Source organism: Rana temporaria, chromosome 5 (assembly GCF_905171775.1).
Source record: "Rana temporaria chromosome 5, aRanTem1.1, whole genome shotgun sequence".
In the NCBI taxonomy this organism is placed as follows: domain Eukaryota; kingdom Metazoa; phylum Chordata; class Amphibia; order Anura; family Ranidae; genus Rana; species Rana temporaria.
Window position 1 is genome coordinate 186,756,221 of NC_053493.1, and position 17,713 is coordinate 186,773,933.

At 42.7% G+C, this 17,713-nt stretch overlaps 1 protein-coding gene across 5 annotated transcripts in view; it reads right to left on the bottom strand.

Annotated features, from left to right (window-relative positions):
- Nucleotides 1-17,254, bottom strand: part of ICE1 (interactor of little elongation complex ELL subunit 1) — a 537,335-nt gene extending 520,081 nt beyond the window's left edge. For 2 of the 5 annotated variants that reach the window (XM_040353451.1, XM_040353453.1), the window contains exons 1-3: nt 17,126-17,254; nt 9,775-9,836; nt 8,982-9,120 (exon numbers count right to left, since the gene is read on the bottom strand). In XM_040353451.1, the coding sequence (XP_040209385.1) occupies nt 8,982-9,120; nt 9,775-9,836; nt 17,126-17,128 (204 nt within the window). In that variant the 5' untranslated portion in view covers nt 17,129-17,254. The remainder of the gene's footprint in view (nt 1-8,981; nt 9,121-9,774; nt 9,837-17,125) is intronic. The other 3 variants (XM_040353450.1, XM_040353449.1, XM_040353452.1) reach the window with 2 other exon arrangements.
- Nucleotides 17,255-17,713: the final 459 nt, after the last annotated feature.

Consider the following 17,713-nt stretch of genomic DNA (forward strand, 5'->3'; position numbering starts at 1 on the left):
AATTGGATCCACCAATGCCTCTCTCTCCCCGTCCAACAACCACCCAAGGGCAACCCGGTCCAACAGGTCCGACATAGTTCCCAGATGGAAGTCGGCGGGCAGAGAAGAGACATACAACTCACTATAGTCAGGGGTCGACAATCCACGGGTGCCAGGTCGCAATTGCGACAAGAAATTGTGACCCGGCGCTCGCGGCGGCCGGTAATTGAGGCCGCCGCGGGAGTGCACGAAGGCACAGGATCCTGTGTCTCCGTGCGCCCCCACCTTCCCCGCCGCCCAATTGCGGCGGGCCCGCTGCGGCCGGTAATTGAGGCTGCGGCTTTGCGAAGTCCCTCTGTGTCCTTCTGTGAGCTGGCGCCATCTGGTGGTGGCTGTTGGCATTACAAGTTAAACAGCAATTCCAAAAGTGTAATTTTTCACTATTTTCACTGCCATCTCCTTACCTCTAATTAGAAACATTATATATATTTTTTATTCTAACACCCTAGAGAATAAAATGGCGATCGTTGCAATACTTTGTCACGCCGTATTTGCGCAGCGGTCTTACAAGCGCACTTTTTTGGGAAAAAAATACACTTTTTTTAATTAAAAAATAAGACAACAGTAAAGTTATCCCAATTTTTTTTTATATTGTGAAAGATAATGTTACGCCGAGTAAATTGATACCCAACATGTCACGCTTCAAAATTGCGTCCGCTCGTGGAATGCCGAAAAACGTTTACCCTTTAAAATCTCCATAGGCGACGTTTAAAAAAAAATCTACAGGTTGCATGTTTTGAGTTACAGAGAAGGCGATACCTCACGTGTGGTTTGAATACCGTTTACATATGCGGGCGCTACTCACGTATGCGTTCGCTTCTGCGCGCAAGCTCGTCAGGACGGGGCGTGTTTTCTGGCTCCTAACTTTTTTAGCTGGCTCCTAGATTCCAAGCAAATTTGTCAAACCCTGCTATAGTAATTGCTAAAGGCCTTCAAAATCTCCTTGGGTTCTTTTACTTTCATTCCCTCTACCATTTCTATCTCTGCTATAGTTGTAGCTTGATACTCTTGTTGTGCCAATCTCGCCAAAAACCTCCCACTTTTATCCCCTTGTTCAAAAATATTTTGTCTCTTTTTATGCAATTCCAGCCTTGTTATTTCCTCCATATATAATTGTAATTCCCTTTGTGCGACCATCATTAAGTCGAAATCGGGATTACTTGAATCTTGACTATATTTTTCCTTACTTCGTTCTACCTGTATGTGTAACTCCTGTACCTTAATCTTTTTTTTTTTTTATTATTATTTACTGCCACAATATTTGAAATATATTGTCCTCGTAGGTATGCCTTGAACGCATTCCCAGACCGTATCCACTGAGGACGATCCTTCGTTATTCTTCCAATATTTATTATATGTAAAAAACAATAAATACAAAACAACCAATGTCCAATAAATATTGTAGCGGCACTCTTGTTCAAACTCAAATGTTTAAAGAGGGGGGTGTGATTATGGCAGGGGATCTTAATTTTGTGTTCGATCCAGCCCTGGACACTCAACCCCTTTCCCTGCGATCGGAAGGGAGGGCTCTTAAGGTTATTAAAAGAAAACGATACCAGCAACAATTAGTAGAAATTTGGAGGATTTTTCACCCTAAAGGAAGGGATTTTACATATTACTCTCAGGTACACTCCATTTATTCAACAATTGACTATATTTTTTTGGACCATCAACTTATGGAAGGGATAACAAAAGTGGAGGTAAAGTCTATAACCCTCTCGGATCATGCCCCAGTGATGGCCCTATTAGACTTAGAGGACGTTCCGGTTAGGCAGAGATCTTGGAGATTGGATGAGTCTCTCCTGTATGACCATAGTGTTTGTGATGCATTGGAAAGGGATTTAAATTTATTTTTTGAAGAAAATAATATAGAAAATATTGCACCATCCACACTATGGGAAACTCATAAAGTATTTATGAGAGGGAGATTAATATCTGAATGGGGCAAAAAGAAGGAAAATCTGGGCAGCTGAAAAAAAATTGATTCTACAAGAAATTCAGGGGCTGGAGCAGGTACATAAAGAGTCAATTGACAGTAACATACTGCAGGAGCCAACAAGAAAACGAGAGGCATTGAAGAATCTGTTGGAACAAGAGACAAAGAGTATTTTTAAAAACAGCTACAAAAAAAAAAAAAAAAAAAGACATGAATTTGGTAATAAACCTGGGAGACTATTGGCAGAAATAATTAAACCTAGACGAAACCTAAATTATATAGCAAAAATAAAGGATAAAAGGGGGACCTTGAAACATACAACGAGAGATATTGGTAAAAAAATTCTCGAGTACTATCAATCCTTGTATAATGTAAGCGATAGTCAGGACAAAGGGGAAACACAGAAGAGGAAAGAGAGAATTGACCAATACCTTAAGAAAATAAAATTATTAGCCATTCCAGAAGAAGAATCAAATAAATTAGAATGTGAGATATCTGAGGAGGAAATCCAGCAGGCAATTAAAAATAGCAAAAATTGAAAAAGTCCAGGACTGGATGGGTACACATCTTTGTACTACAAATTTTTTTTTGGAGTATTAATGCCGTACTTTTATTGTTATATGAACTCCATCGGAGAAGGGATGAAAATTCGTAAAGAAGCATTAGGAGCTCATATAACAATACTACCAAAAGAAGGCAAGGATCCAACGCTGTGTTCAAGCTTTAGGCCAATATCCCTGATTAACCACTTGCCCACCAGGTAAATTCTGGCACTTCTCTCCTTCATGTGAAAATCACAATTTTTTTGCTAGAAAATTAATCAGAACTCCCAAACATTATATATTTTTTTTTAGCAGATATCCTAGGGAATAAAATGGCAGTCATTGCAATACTTTTTGTCACACCGTATTTGCGCAGCGGTCTTACAAGCGCACTTTTTTTTGGATAAAAATCACTTTTTTGAATTAAAAAATAAGACAACAACAATACATTTTGCCCAATTTTTTTATATATTGTAAAAGATAATGTTACGCCGAGTAAAATGATACCCAACATGTCACGCTTAAAAATTGCGCCCGCTCGTGGGATGGCGTCAAACTTTTACCCTTAAAAATCTCGATAGGCGACGTTTAAAAAATTCTACAGGTTGCATTTTTTGAGTTGCAGAGTAGGTCTAGGGCTAGAATTATTGCTCTCACTCTAACGATCGCGGCGATACCTCACTTGTGTGGTTTGAATACCGTTTTCATATGCGGGCGCTACTCGCGTATGCGTTTGCTTCTGCGCGCGAGCTCGTCGGGACGGGGCGCTTTAAAAAAAAATTTTTGGGTTTTCTTATTTATTTTTATTTAGTTTTATAATTTTTTACACTGAAAAAAATAAATAAATAAAATTGATCACTTTTATTCCTATTACAAGGAATGTAAACATCCCTTGTAATAGAAAAAAGCATGACAGGTCCTCTTAAATATGAGATCTGGGGTCAAAAAGACCTCAGATCTCATAATTAGACTTAAATGCAAAAAAAAAAAATTTAAAAAAAAAAGTCATTTTTTCAAATGACAAAAAAAAAAATGTTTCTTTAAGAGGCTGGGCGGGACTGACGTTTTGACGTCACTTCCGCCCAGCAGAGCTAGGAGGACGGGTGAAGGAGATTTCTCCTTCAGTCCCGTCCCCGCTCAGCTGCCGGACACATCCGATCCCCTCCGCCGCTACCGACGGCTCCGGTAAGCGGCGGAGGGCGCGGGAGAGCGGCGGGAGGGGGGGGGGCCCTCTCCCGCCACCGATAGCGGCGATCTCGCGGCGAATCCGCCGCAGAGACCGCCGTTATCGTGTACACCACCGCCCCCTGAAAAGATGAATATCTCGGTTGTGGCAGCAGCTGCTGCCGTTATCGAGATATTCAACTTCAAAAAGAGGACGTCTTTTTGACATGGGGCGGTGGTCAAGAGGTTAATGAAGACATTAAAATCTATGCTAGGATCTTGGCCGAAAGATTGAAATTATACATTTCAGACTGCATAGAGACAGACCAGGCAGGTTTTGTCCCTGGAAGGGAAACAAGGGATAATATACTAAGGACATCTTTGTTAATACATGAAGCCAAAAAAAGAAAGAGACCGGCCCTTTTTTTATCTGTAGATGCTGAAAAGGCCTTTGACAGAGTCAATTGGGAATACATGTTACAAACACTCCAAGGATTTGGCCTGAAATCAAAAATGATGAGATGGATAGGGGCATTATATTCAGAACCTACGGCTCAAGTCCAGGTGAATGGGACTCTGTCAGAGACATTTAAGCTACATAATGGGACACATCAGGGATGCCCACTTTCCCCCTTGTTGTTTGTTCTGTCATTAGAACCCCTCTTAACTTCCATAAGAAAGAACCGAGAAATAAAGGGTATCAAGGTAGGAGAGCAAGAACATAAGATAGCTGCTTACGCAGATGATATTATGCTATTTATAGCTAATCCTAGACAATCACTCCCAAAGGTTATGGAAGAAATGGAGGAATATGGAAAGATTTGTGATTTTAAAATTAATATGGAAAAAACTGAGATATTAAATATAGACACACCCCTAAAAGATAAGAGAATTGAAAGCACTCTTCCCCTTTGTATGGAGGGAAAGGGGACTGAAATATCTAGGAGTCTATCTATCAGTAATAACAATGGATTGATATCAAGATAATTATATTCCCCTACTGAATAAAATCAAACAAGACCTAAAAGGGATACCAGGCATACGGATTGTCATGGCTAGGAAGGATAAACGTAATTAAAATGATGACCCTTCCGAAATTTTTGTATATCTTCCAGAGCCTACCAATCCGCATTCCTGGGGCATATTTTAGAACCCTGAGAAGTCTAATGCAAAAATTCGTTTGGAAGGGGAGAGGAAGTCGTATCTCATATAAAGTAATGAGTAGATCAAGAGAAAATGGGGGGGTACTACTTCCAGACCCCCAAAAATATTATGAAGCAGCAATAATAAAAAGAGTAATAGACTGGGTCCATAATATATCACATAAGAAATGGGTGTCTTTAGAAGAAAATATGAGTAAAATGGAGTAGGGACAGACTATTTGGATCCCGAAAAAATACAGAGATCTCCCGATGGCATCCTCCCCAATTACAATAGAAACATTCAAGATATGGGATAAAGTAATTAGAGACTCTGAGGGGAAATATAATAGCCCATTGATGTCCTTAATGGGAAATTATTATTTCCCACCGGGAAAAAATAATAAACTATACCTAAAACGGACACACTCAGAGAGATTAAGGTTAGGGGATGTTTTAAAGGGGAATAGGCTGTGCCAATTAGAAAAACTACGAGAAAAATATGGAAGATCGCAATGGGATAGTTGGAGGTACGTGCAGCTCCAACATTTCACTGAATCCCTTCCAAAACCTTTACGAAGTATTGAAAGATTAAATCCCTGGGAGAGATTAATAGATCAAGGAGGGATGAACAGAAAGGGGACAATTTCCAAAATGTATAGGTTATTGATATCCACTAATGAGGAGGGGACCACTCACCCCTTGGAAAAATGGGAAATAGAACTAAAACAAAAAATTCCGGAGAGGTTGAAGAAAAAGGTTATGGATTATGTACATTCTACATCAAAAGACACAAAGGTGAAAGAAATGAATTATAAGTTACTGACCAAATGGTATTATGTCCCCACTAAAATGCGTAAAATAAACTGTGATACATCGCCCTTGTGCTGGAGGGAATGTGGGGAAGAAGGAAACCATGCTCATATCTGGTGGCACTGCAGATTTATCCAAACATATTGGGTGGAGGTTCTAGGATTAATAAAACAGATAGAAGGGAAGGAGATAGGATTGGATCCCTGGAAATGTTTATTCCATTTAAATGCAGCAAAAACATTAATCCCGAGAAACTGGAGAAATAAAGACCCACCAAGGATAAAAGAATGGTTTAGCGAGGTAGATAAAATAAGAGTAATGGAAGAGTTGATAAGTTATCAAGAAGAGGCAGAAATAAAATTCCAAGAAATTTGGGGGAAATGGACACAATTCAAGCAATCCCAGATTTACCTAAGGATTATGGGGAGAGAAGAAAATCTGCAGGCAGATAATTAGAAAGGGAGCTTTTTCCCTAACTCTTCCGAACCCCACCCCCACCATTTTTTTTTCCACATAACCTGAGGTGGCTGGGTGGATAGGGGGGCCACTACCTCACTTCCTTAAAAAGTAATGGCACATATAAGGACATAGGGATAGGATATATTAAAAAAGGGATAAGTTCCCAGGTTTGTTTTTTTTTATTTATTTTTTTAAGATAAGAGACGCCTGGGTGAATATATAAATATATATATTGTATGTATGTATGTATGTATGTATGTATGTATGTATGTATGTATGTATGTATGTATGTATGTATGTATGTATATATATATATATATATATATATATATATATATATTCCTGCTCCCTTTATCTTAAATTGTTTTTTTTTTTTTTTTTTCCTTTGAGCCTGTCAGACTTCCCCGCCGTCCCGCCCCACCCCTCGCGGGGCCTGGGGCGGCGCCGACGGGGAGGACGCGGCTCCGGCGGGGGGGAGGGGGGGAGAAGAGAGGGAAATTTGGTATTATTTTAAAGGACATCATTACAGAGACAGTATAGTAAGGTTGGACCTAGCTCTGTACCCACACAAGTGTTTATTGTAACGTTGTAATATGTAGTTTGTATATGTCAATGTTATGTGTATGAGGAAATTATGAATTTTATAATGATCAGTGAATTAAAAACATTTTTTTTAAAGTAAATATGTAAAGTTCTTCTATTTATGTGAAAACAATAAAAATTCTTTAAACAAACTCAAATGATCCAGCTTCTTTATGTGTTGAAACTCATAAAGGAAATAGTAAGAGATGCCCAAAAGTGCAGTTCGTAAGTGCAAACAATGAAAGAGAGTCTTCTTCGGAGTCCACCATTAACCAATGAAGTGACCATAGGAAGCCCCTCTCGGGGATGCACTTACCACAAGGATAAGCGTGTATTGCCTTGAGTACACCGGAAGTGACGTTTGCACAGTGTGAGCTTGCTGCTCGTTTCTGATATACACTGCATTACGTTTTAAATGAGCCCACTGGATCCTCATTATACGTGTCCTGTATGGTGGTTGGAAAGAGAAGGAAGACCTGGCTTGTACTCAAGGCAATACACGCTTATCCTTGTGGTAAGTGCATCCCGGAGAGGGGCTTCCTGTGGTCACAAGGTGCTTCATGGGTTAATGGTGGACTCTGAAGAAGACTCTTTCATTGTTTGCACTTATGAACTGCACTTTGGGGCACCTCTTACTATTATTTCCTTTATGAGTGTCAACACAAAGAAGCTGGTTCATTTGAGTTTGAACAAGAGCGCCGCTACAATATTTATTGGACATTGGTTGTTTTGTATTTATTGTTTTTTACATATCTATATATTTTTAAGTGGCTGCTATATATTTATTTGCGATTAAGAGTGCAAACTACATATCACACTTTGTGACTAAAACCGATTATCTCAAACCTTTATTTCCTAAGCGCTGAGCAGTGCTAATAGAGGAGGGCCAATAGAGCATTTTTTTACATTCATTTATTATAGTTGCAATTTTTTCAGCTATTTCTGGATATTGCACCCATTGTGGGGATAATCTCCATAATGCTGAATTTCTTGGAGTGGGAATACGTATTGTGACAAATAGGGGGGGCATGATCTAATAGGCCACTTGGTAGATATACAGCGTCTGCGATATCTGCTAGTATTGCAGAATCTACAAATGCCAGATCTATCCTAGATGCCGTTTTGTAAGAAGTGGAAAAGCAAGAGTACATAATTTTTTCTGGGTTTCTCCATATCTCTGTTACCCCTGTCGCTTGTGCCCAATTATATAGATCAGTTGAGTGATATTTCGGAGGTCTCGGTCTGTCCCACTCCACCGACAGCACAGAGTTAAAGTCACCAATAAACAGCAGCTTTGCTGGAAGATATTGAATAATTTTTTCCATTATCTCATTCAGGGTTCCAGCATTAGCATTAATGTCATAGTTAACTCATGATTAATCACAATCCTACCGACACAATGCCAGTGTTTTTTTTTTTACTTCAGCATGTACCTCTTAATCCCGATTTTCACCTGACGGCGATCCCGCGGGAGTGGGCGTTCCCAAGCACTGCCTGTGATTGACAGGCTTCCGAACGGCGCATACTGCGCGTCACAGGTTGCCGACAGAACCCGAACGTCGGTGCGCATGCGCCGTATAGAGTCGCACCGACGTTCGTTTTTCCGGCAACCTGTGACGCGCAGTATGCGCCGTTCGGAAGCCTGTCAATCACAGGCAGTGCTTGGGAACGCTCACTCCCGCGCGATCACCGTCAGGTGAAAATCGGGATTAAGAGGTACGTGCTGACTAAAAAAAAAAAGTGTTTTAAAGGGTGAACCTCCTTAATCGCGCGATAAAAAAATTGACGGTGTTAAAATGGGTTTGTGTTAACGCCATTAATAACGCGTTTAACTGACAGCACTAATATAAATATATATATATAGCAACTTTATAGTCTGCATCAGTCGCATCAAAGTAGTGGAGCCTTAGACACACAGAAAAAAAGCAAAACTGGTTTAATGGAAATAATTATATTTTGTTTATTCTACATTTTACAGCTTACTTTAAACCAAGACAGACCCCATACACACTATACAACTTTTGTCTGATTTTCTTTAGATTTACCAAAACCATGTAGTGCAAGGGCCTGTCTGATTGCATACAAATTTAAACTCTTAAAGTTTTATATGGTTTTGGTAAATCTGAAGAAAATTGTATAGTGTGTATCCAGCTTAAAGCTGTGAATATACAAACTGATCTTGTTACTTCTATTTGGTAATAAACTGGTGAAAATGAAGATTTAAGAGTTTATTTAGCCTCAATATGCATTCCAATTTAGGCGACTGACCTACAAAGTGGGTTGCATTTATACAGTTTATTTAAATACCTGCTGTAAGGATGTACAGTTCTGACAAGATCCTGCTGCTTCTGACGCAATTCCTGCAACCTTTGAGGGATTCTCCCCAGGCATCATGGTGCATGAACTGATAAAGTGGCCCGTTTGACTTGGAAAATCAGATTTAAACCTAAAAATAGGAAAAACAAAATGCTGTATGTCAAAGCATGCAGTGCACTTTTTCTTCAAATAATGTTCATACCGATTTAGTTCACATAGCTTCTTGCACGCTAGTTCTTTAGAATCTATTGCAGACCTCTGTAACAAACAATATCATGGTGGAAGAACACTACCATACAAATAATAGCTTATCAAAAGTTACATTTCTAATATACAGTGTACCAATCTGCTGAAACCTTTAGGCCCCTTTCACACCTGTCAGTTTTGACGGCGGACCCGAACGGCCGCTCCATGCATCTCCATGGAGCATCGGATTTCAGCGGAGACATGTCCACCGACATTCGACCCGATCCGCTAAAAATAGACGTATGGTGATACTTCCCCATCCGTCCATGGCAGATCGGATGAGATCTGATGAAAACGCACATGCTGTCCGATTTCATCAGATCGCTCCATTAGGAAACAGTGGCGCCCGACAAGCCCCTCCCCGCTCAGTGAGCAGAGAGGAGCTTGTCATCCGCCAGCTCAGCGGAGATCAACGAACTGATCTCCCCCTGAGCTGGCGGACTTCGTAGAGACGGAGTCCGCCCAGTGTGAAAGGGGCCTTATAGTATGTTATATAACATTATGTAGCATGTGTAGAAAAAAACTCAGTTAGACTCACCGGTAACAGTATTTCCAGGAACCTTCCAGGACAGCTACTTGAGAGATGATTGGCTCCGCCCTCTACAGGAAAAACAAATCAGTTACAATTTAAAAGGCCCCTCCCTTTCCTCTGACCCTCAGTTGTTTAGAAGATCAAGTAAACCTCCACCAAAAGTGCACTCGGCAGAGGAAAAAAAAATAGAAAAACATAAAAAGAACACCACCACCAGGTTAACAAGGTCGACCAGTGAAAAGTAGAATAGGGTGGGAATATAGACGCTGTCCTGGAAGGTTCCTGGAAATACCATTACCAGTAAGTCTAACGGGGGTTTTCCCCCCTCACCTTCCAGGACAGCTATTTGAGAGGATAAGCAAAGATTCTATACCTTAGGAAGGGACAACAGCCTGAAGCACTTTCCTACCAAAAGGAGAGGTCCTGGCTGGAAAGCATCTGAACTCTATAAATGTTTGACAAATGCATGAGAGGAGAACCAGACAGCAGCTTTAGAAATTTCTTCCCATGATGTGGCCATCAATCTCATTGAATGAGCCTGAATTCTAGAAGGAGGGATGCGACCTGACGCTTTGTATGCTTCACAAATAGCTTCCCTAATCCACCTAGCAATAGAGCTTTTAGAATCTTGGGGCCATTGAATAACATCAACAGCTGGGAGGAACTCCTAAAACCACTGGATTTCTCTAGGGAGAGGTACAGAAACTAGGCAGGACTACCTCCTGGGACCTATGAAAGTTTGAAGATACTTTGGGCAAATAGAAAGGATCAGGCCTAATCAATACCCTGTCCTCTAGAATCCTCAGGAAGGGGTCTTTACAGGAAAGAGACAGAAATCCTTCTTCCTGACGTAACAGCCAAAAGGAAGGAAATGTTTAATGGAAATTAATTTCAGGGAAGCCTCATGCAAAAGTTTAAAAGAAATATGTTTGATGACCTTGGGCGCCTGTCTAGATCCGGCTGAAAGGTCGGGCCAGGGAAGGTCCACAGAGAGGGTCTTCAGAGAGGAAAACCAACTCCTCCAGGGCCACCAGGGGGCAATCAGAACAACTTCTGCCCGGTCTTGAATAATCTTCCAAAATACCAGAGGCAAGAGGAGAAAGTGTAGGCCAGAGTTAAATCCCACAGGAAGGAGAGAGCATCCATCCCCAAGGACTCCGTCTCTCCCTCCAAAGAGAAGAACGCCGGCAGATTTCTGTTGAGGCTGGAGGCAAAAAGATCCCCATCTTAGCACAATTTCCCAAAACGTGCCTTGATGCAGCTCCTAACAGCTGGAACTGCTGCTCACTCTGCTCAGATAGTCCGCCAGTGCATTCTCTGACCCCCTGATGTGGACTGCCCAGATTGAAGTGACACTGGTCTCTTCCCAGGACAGAATCTGTTGTGTTAGCGTTAGAAGTGACTCAGAACGAGTGCCCCCTTGCTTGTTCAGGTACGCCACTGTTGTAGCATTGTCTGAGAAAATGAATAGGTCTCTTGAATAGACCCTATAGAGCTTTCCCCACCACTAGTAGTTCCCTGAAATTTGAGGAATAGCCTGCCTCCTCTGGCAACCAGGCTCCCTGGGCCTGCCAGCGCTGAGAGTGTGCACTCCAGCCCCACAGATTGGCGTCTGTGGCAACTTTCCCTGGAGCATGTTGTACCCAGTTCTTTCCTCTCTGCAGGTGTTCCCACTGCTCCCACCAGGAGAGATTGGGAAAAACCTCTCTTGGCAGCTGCACCAGCTGATCGAGAATTCTTCCTGCGATCCCAATGGCGCAAGAGGAATGTCTGAAGGGGCCTGGAGTGTAACTGGGCCCACAGTACCCCTAGGATGGCTGCAGTCATTAACCCCAATAACCGCACGATACGCCGAAGGGAGAAGTGCATGAACAAATTGAAGGCCTGTACGGAGAGAAGAAGTTTTGAAATTTCCTCGGGAAGAAAAATCTTTTGGGCAACAGAGTCCATTAGATAACCCAGGAAGAGTATGCTTTGGGAGGGCTCCAGACAGAATTTTGGCTGGTTGACTTTCCACCCCAACTTCTGAAAAGTCTGCAAAACCAACTGCTGATCCCAAAAAAGAGACTCTGTCTCGAGCAAAGAAAAAATCGTCTATATATGGGACGATCGATACACTTTGCATCCAGAAAAAGGCCATGACTTCAGCCATGATATTTGTAAAATTTTGGGTGCTGCAGAGAGACCAAAAAGGGCTGCCAATGACTTGGCCCATTTTCCATGAGAATCGCAAATCTGCTCTGGCAGATAGGTACATGAAGACGAGCGTTCTGAAGATCCAGGGTTACAATGAAAACCTCTGGCCACAACAGATTTCTCTCAGAATAAATATTTTCCATTCGGAAACATTTGTAAAGAATACATTTGTTCAGGACGCTTAAATTCATGACCATACGGAAGCCGCCGGAGGCTTCTTGAACCAAAAAGATGTGGGAATAAAATCCCCGGAATTTTTGAGTTTCCGGAAATCAGACTCAACGTGGCTTGCCACCTCTCTTGGTCTCTCGGCAAATGGGCAAGAAAAAAATCTTTGTGGGAGAAGACTCTTGAATTCCTTTACCCCTATTCTGGCATCACTGGGGATTTTTAGAAGGGGCAGAAGGAGCAAAGAGTGCCCCACTTTGCTTATCTTTGTTAAAAGACCACTTTTTCTTCGCCTGATGGTTTTAAAATTAACCTTGTTCTGTAAACCGTGAAAAGGCTTCTTATTCTGTGGCTTATTTCTTTGAGAAGAAGGGAACCGCTTACTCTTCTCAGAGGAACGAGCTAGGACCTCCACCAAGGAGGAACCGAATAAGAGCCTGCCTTCAAAGAAGATGCCGCAGAGTTTGTTTTTGGAGGTAAGATCACCCTCCCAAGATTTGAGCCAGATAGCTCATCTGGCTGAATTAATGGAGAGCAAGCTCATCTGGCTGAATTAATGGAGAGCAGAGGATCTGGCTGCAGACTTTACTGAATCTGCAGCTGCATTAGCCAAGAAGGCAACTGACTTGGCAATGAGTGGGAGACACTCCCTAATCTCCTCTTTGGGGGTGTTGGATGAAAGAAGATCTTCCAGAAGCTGAACCCATATGTCCAAATTCCTAGCCACACAGGTGGATGCTTCAGCTGGAACCAAGGAGAAAGCTGAAGCATCCAAGGCCTTACGCAGCAAGGAATCGGCCTTCCTGTCCATTTGATCTTTCTTTTTTTTATTTATTGTTTCAGCCCTGTTGGGGGGGCTTTGGTGAGATATCAGGGGTCTTAATAGACCTCTGACATCTTCCCTTTGAGACAGGGAAAGGGACTAGGGACACGTGTTCCCCTGTCGCTTTCTCAGCAGCATCAGCTGCGCTGAAAATGAAAGAAGACAGCATCTTCTCTTCATTCATAAACTGAAACATTTGTAAACACAGTTTACAATGTTTCAGTTATGTGAATAGACAGAGTCAGTGATCACTGACTCTGTCCATTCGGAGCAGTAAGGAGCCGGATTTACCGGCTCCAACCCCGCTCTCCATCCTGACATTTCCAGGGGGTGGAGGAGGAGCACGGAAGGGGAGAGAAACATGGCGGGATACACGGTGGCATACACGGCGGCATACACGGGATATATGGAGGGAGGGAGACAGACTGCAGAAAAACGGAGGGGGGCTCGAGGAGGACACGGGACAGTCAGCGGTGATCGTGTGTGGGGGAGTTACAAGCACCTATCACCGCTGATTTTAAAGCAGCTGAAAGCCGCGCGGGGGGGGGGGGGGGGGGTGTAGAGAGAAGTGGAGAAATTTATTTTAAATCTATACAGCGGTGATCGGCGCTTGTAACTTCCCCACGCACTGATCACCGCCGACAGTACAAGTATCGGGTAAAGCATCGGGAGCATTTGCCCGAGTACAAGTACTCGGGCAAATGCTTGGTATCGGTCCCGATACTCGTATCGGTATTGGGACAACCCTACCCAGTATGCATTGTGGCACGCCCAGTAATTCACACCTCCTTAAAGTCTCTAACACGTAGAGAGCGTCCTGCCGCACAGATGTAGTTCCCAGGAGGGGGGCAAGCACGTCACTGACCACCGCAGTAAAGCCTCCCTTCACCGTGGTGAGTAACAATCAGACAAGCAGGAAGTGAACAGAACCGAGAAGAAATAGAGCAACTTCTTAGCAAAAACGAACAATGAGGAAGTGAAAAGAGGAATGTCTGCAGATAAAGGATGCTTATTATGAAAAATAAAATAAAAATTCCTTTACAACCCCTTTAAGTGACTGGTGCACCGGAAAACCAGGGCTGTGGAGTCGGTAGATAAATGTTCCGACTCCGACTCCTCAGTTTTATGTACTTCCGACTCCCCGACTCCTCTGTATTAATATGCGAATGTATTTTATACATTCCTTGAGGGAAAGAAACGCAACCTACCACAGGACTACTGGCTGGGAAGCCAACAGTCTACTGTATTGCACAGTTTAAGCAAAAGACAAACACAATGAAAACAATGAAGTGGCTGGATAGTAGCAGCAGGGATAAACATCAGGAACAGGATCTTTACCAGTTCAAAAATACAAACCACATTATTTGGTTGTTTTAGAACAAAAACAAAGCTTATCTGTAGGGTTAGGGTTATCTGTAAAACCTAGAAATGGTTTATATTAATCTTGAAATGTAGTTATAGGCTTAGCAAATGCAAATCAATTCAATGTAGAGTTCTAAGGAAGAGAATTGCCTCTGCCAGATCCTCTTTCATAGAGGCTCTTAAGTCAGACTTTATTATTTTTAGGGCTGAAAATAATCTCTCGACACTGACTTGGGTGGGTAGCATTGCAGTAACTATTCTGGCCACATCACTAACGATCTCTGGATAAACAAGGATGGCTTCTTCAACAGTAAGTTTTGATGAGCGATCATACTTTTCAACTTCTTTTAGTGCTTTATAAAACTCCTGTTGGAATTTTTTTATTTGGACACTTACTGTTTCTCTAACATGCGTTCCCTGTAAAAGCAGAACACAACACTATGGAAAGTATAAGTATTGCAGCTCCTAATTGTGCGTTGCGTGCCATATAGTAAAGCACATGAAAAGCATGCTTCTTCACGGTCACTTAACGTGTTCGTTTTGCGTTTACGTGAGGCACTGCATGCATTGGTCTTTATTCTTACAGTAGAGAAGTCATTAATTATAACTTTTTGTGAATTGGGACATTTAAACTTGCTTTTTTTTTTTTTTATTCCAATCTAAATTTAGTAGGAGTCGGAGTCGGTGCATTGTTTGCCGACTCCAGGTACCCAAAATTTCCCCCGACTCCGACTCCTCGACTCCGACTCCACAGCCCTGCGGAAAACCTCTTGATTTCCATCCCTAAAGACCTCTATACATTTTATCTTGTACAGATTGGACCAGCTGAGGCATCTCAATTAGAGGTCGACCGATATTCGGCCATTTTGGAGAAATCATCGGCCGATCAAAATGAGGCCGATATTTAACAAAGCCCGCACCTGTGTCAGCAGAGTGTGGAGAAGGGAGGAGTGTGGGGTTCCTCCTCCCTTCTCCACACTCTGTCTGCAGAGCAGCGCCGAGGTGTGAGAAACATGGAGAGAGAGAAGGGAGCTGTCATTAGTGAGGTTGGATGTCGGCCGGGTGGGCGGGACCCAGCTATCCAACACTAGCCAATGGGAGGCAATCTGGGCGGACCGCTACATGTATGTGGCCCCGCCCCTTTCTTTAACAGCCCGATCATTGGCGGGATAGCTGCTGGGGCCCGCCTACCCCGGGTCCCGCTGAATCTGTGAGCTCCTTTCTCTCTCCCCATACAGTTTCACGGCGCGGCAGAGAGCAATTTCATTATCGGCTGTGAAACCTGCCATTGCCATCTGCTAATGCCAACCAGTGCCTGCTAGTGCCAACTATTGCCATCCAGTGCCACCTGCCAGTGCCAACTAGTGCCATCTGCCAATGCCAACCAGTGCAACCTGCCAATGCCAACCAGTGCAACCTGCCGATCAGTGCCACCTGCCAATGCTAACTAGTGCCATCCAGTGCCACATAACAGTGTAAATAAGTGCCACCTGCCAATCAGTGCCAACCAGTACCACTTGCCAGTGCAAATTGTTAGTGCCTGCCAGTGCCACCTGCTAATGCCAACCAGTGCCTGCTAGTGCCAACCTGCCAGTGCCATCCAGTGCACTGGCAGGTTGGCACTAGGGGGATAACATGGAGATCTGCTGTTCCTAGTGATAAGGAACAGCCATCTATGTGCCATCCCAGTGAGCCCTTCCCCCACACAGTTTGAACAATCCTAGGGAACACAGCAGTTAACCCCATAATTGCCCCCCCCCCCAGTGTTAACCCCTTCCCTGCCAGTGCACATTTTTTTGTTTATCACTGATCACTGTAATAGTGTCACTGGTCCCCAAAAAGTGTCAATCTGGCTCAGTTTTGCCCCCCCCCCCCCGCAATGTTGCAGTCCCGCTAAACATAGCCGATCCTGGCCATTACCAGTAAAAACATTTAAAAAAGCATATAAAATAAAAGTCCATAAATCTATCCCCTATAGTGTAGACGCTATAAGCGTATATGCACAAATATACGCTTATTGCGATTTTTTTTTACCAAAAATATATAGCAGAATACATATTGGCATAAACTGATGAATAAACTTGTTTATTTATATTTTTTTTTTGGACATGTATTATAGCAGAAATTAAAACAAAATGTATAGTTTTTTTCCCCTCCAAAATTGTCAGTCTTCGTTTATAGTACAAAAAATTTAAACCCCAGAGGTGATCAAATACCACCAAAAGAAAGCACTATTCGTGGGAAAAATAAAAAACTGAGATCAATTTTATTTGGGTACAGTGTCACACAAATGTGCAATTGTCACTTAAAGCGAAGCAGTGCTGGATTGCAAAAAATGGCCAGGTCATTAAGGGGAAAAATCCTTCTGGGGCAGAAGTGGTTAAATCTACTAATATTTGTAACACCCCTCCCCCACCCACCAAACTGCCAAAGCTAATGTACAAATCTGCCCCTGTGCTCATTCATCCAGAGCGGTATCTCTCTAATACAGGGTATGTGTTACTAGCCAGATCTCCAGGGGAAATTAGGGGGAAGAGGGGAAAAAAGGCTAAAAAAAGAAAACGAATACAGTCACTACATCACATAAATGGTAAGCTGCAATACATGACGGTTTTTGGTTTTGAGTTTATTATTGTGAGCCAGAAACTGCCTAATCGCAACTCCCATTTGACGTAAAGCACACATTCTACAATAAAAAAAAGTGCTCGTGTAACCCATGTACACACATTTACCGTTCCTTCGCATTCAATAAACCGTAACAAAAGCGCAACAGGACAAAGTTTCACAAAGGGGGGAAACAGTTCTTACCATTTAACTGCAGCACATAAGAGAACGCAGAACCATCGTTATAACAACACAGTACTACATACAGCATGTCCCGGAAGAAGTGACGCTTCTCCAAAACACTTCCTGGTTGCGATCAGCCCACTGCTTCACGCCTAGCCAATGGGCGCTTCAAGCATCACAATCATGTGACTTCGCTAGGACTGTAATAATGTGAACTTCTGGTTCAAAGTGCGGAGGAACTGGAAGTGATTGTATACAGAGGTAGAGCTCTGAGCGGAAGTATTGTGTGGTAGAACGCTGAGTATTGAGTTATTGTCTCTGTGATTAGTACGGGAAATATGTTATGTGTTCTGCTTCCCCTTGTCTACGTTCTAACATGCCAGCGTTTCTCCAAGTCCTGACCAGAGTCGGCGCTTTCTACTATATTCTTTCTCTGGCGTTCTGCTACATCACGTGCAAACTTGTTTTGGTGCATCTGCATTCTGTGACATGCTTTTTTTCACGTATGTCAAAAACACACCGGATCGGGCCCATAAAGCAAAACCTAAGCGATTCTAAAACATGTAATATATCGCACTTTACCAATGCTTGGATATAGTGCCTGCATTT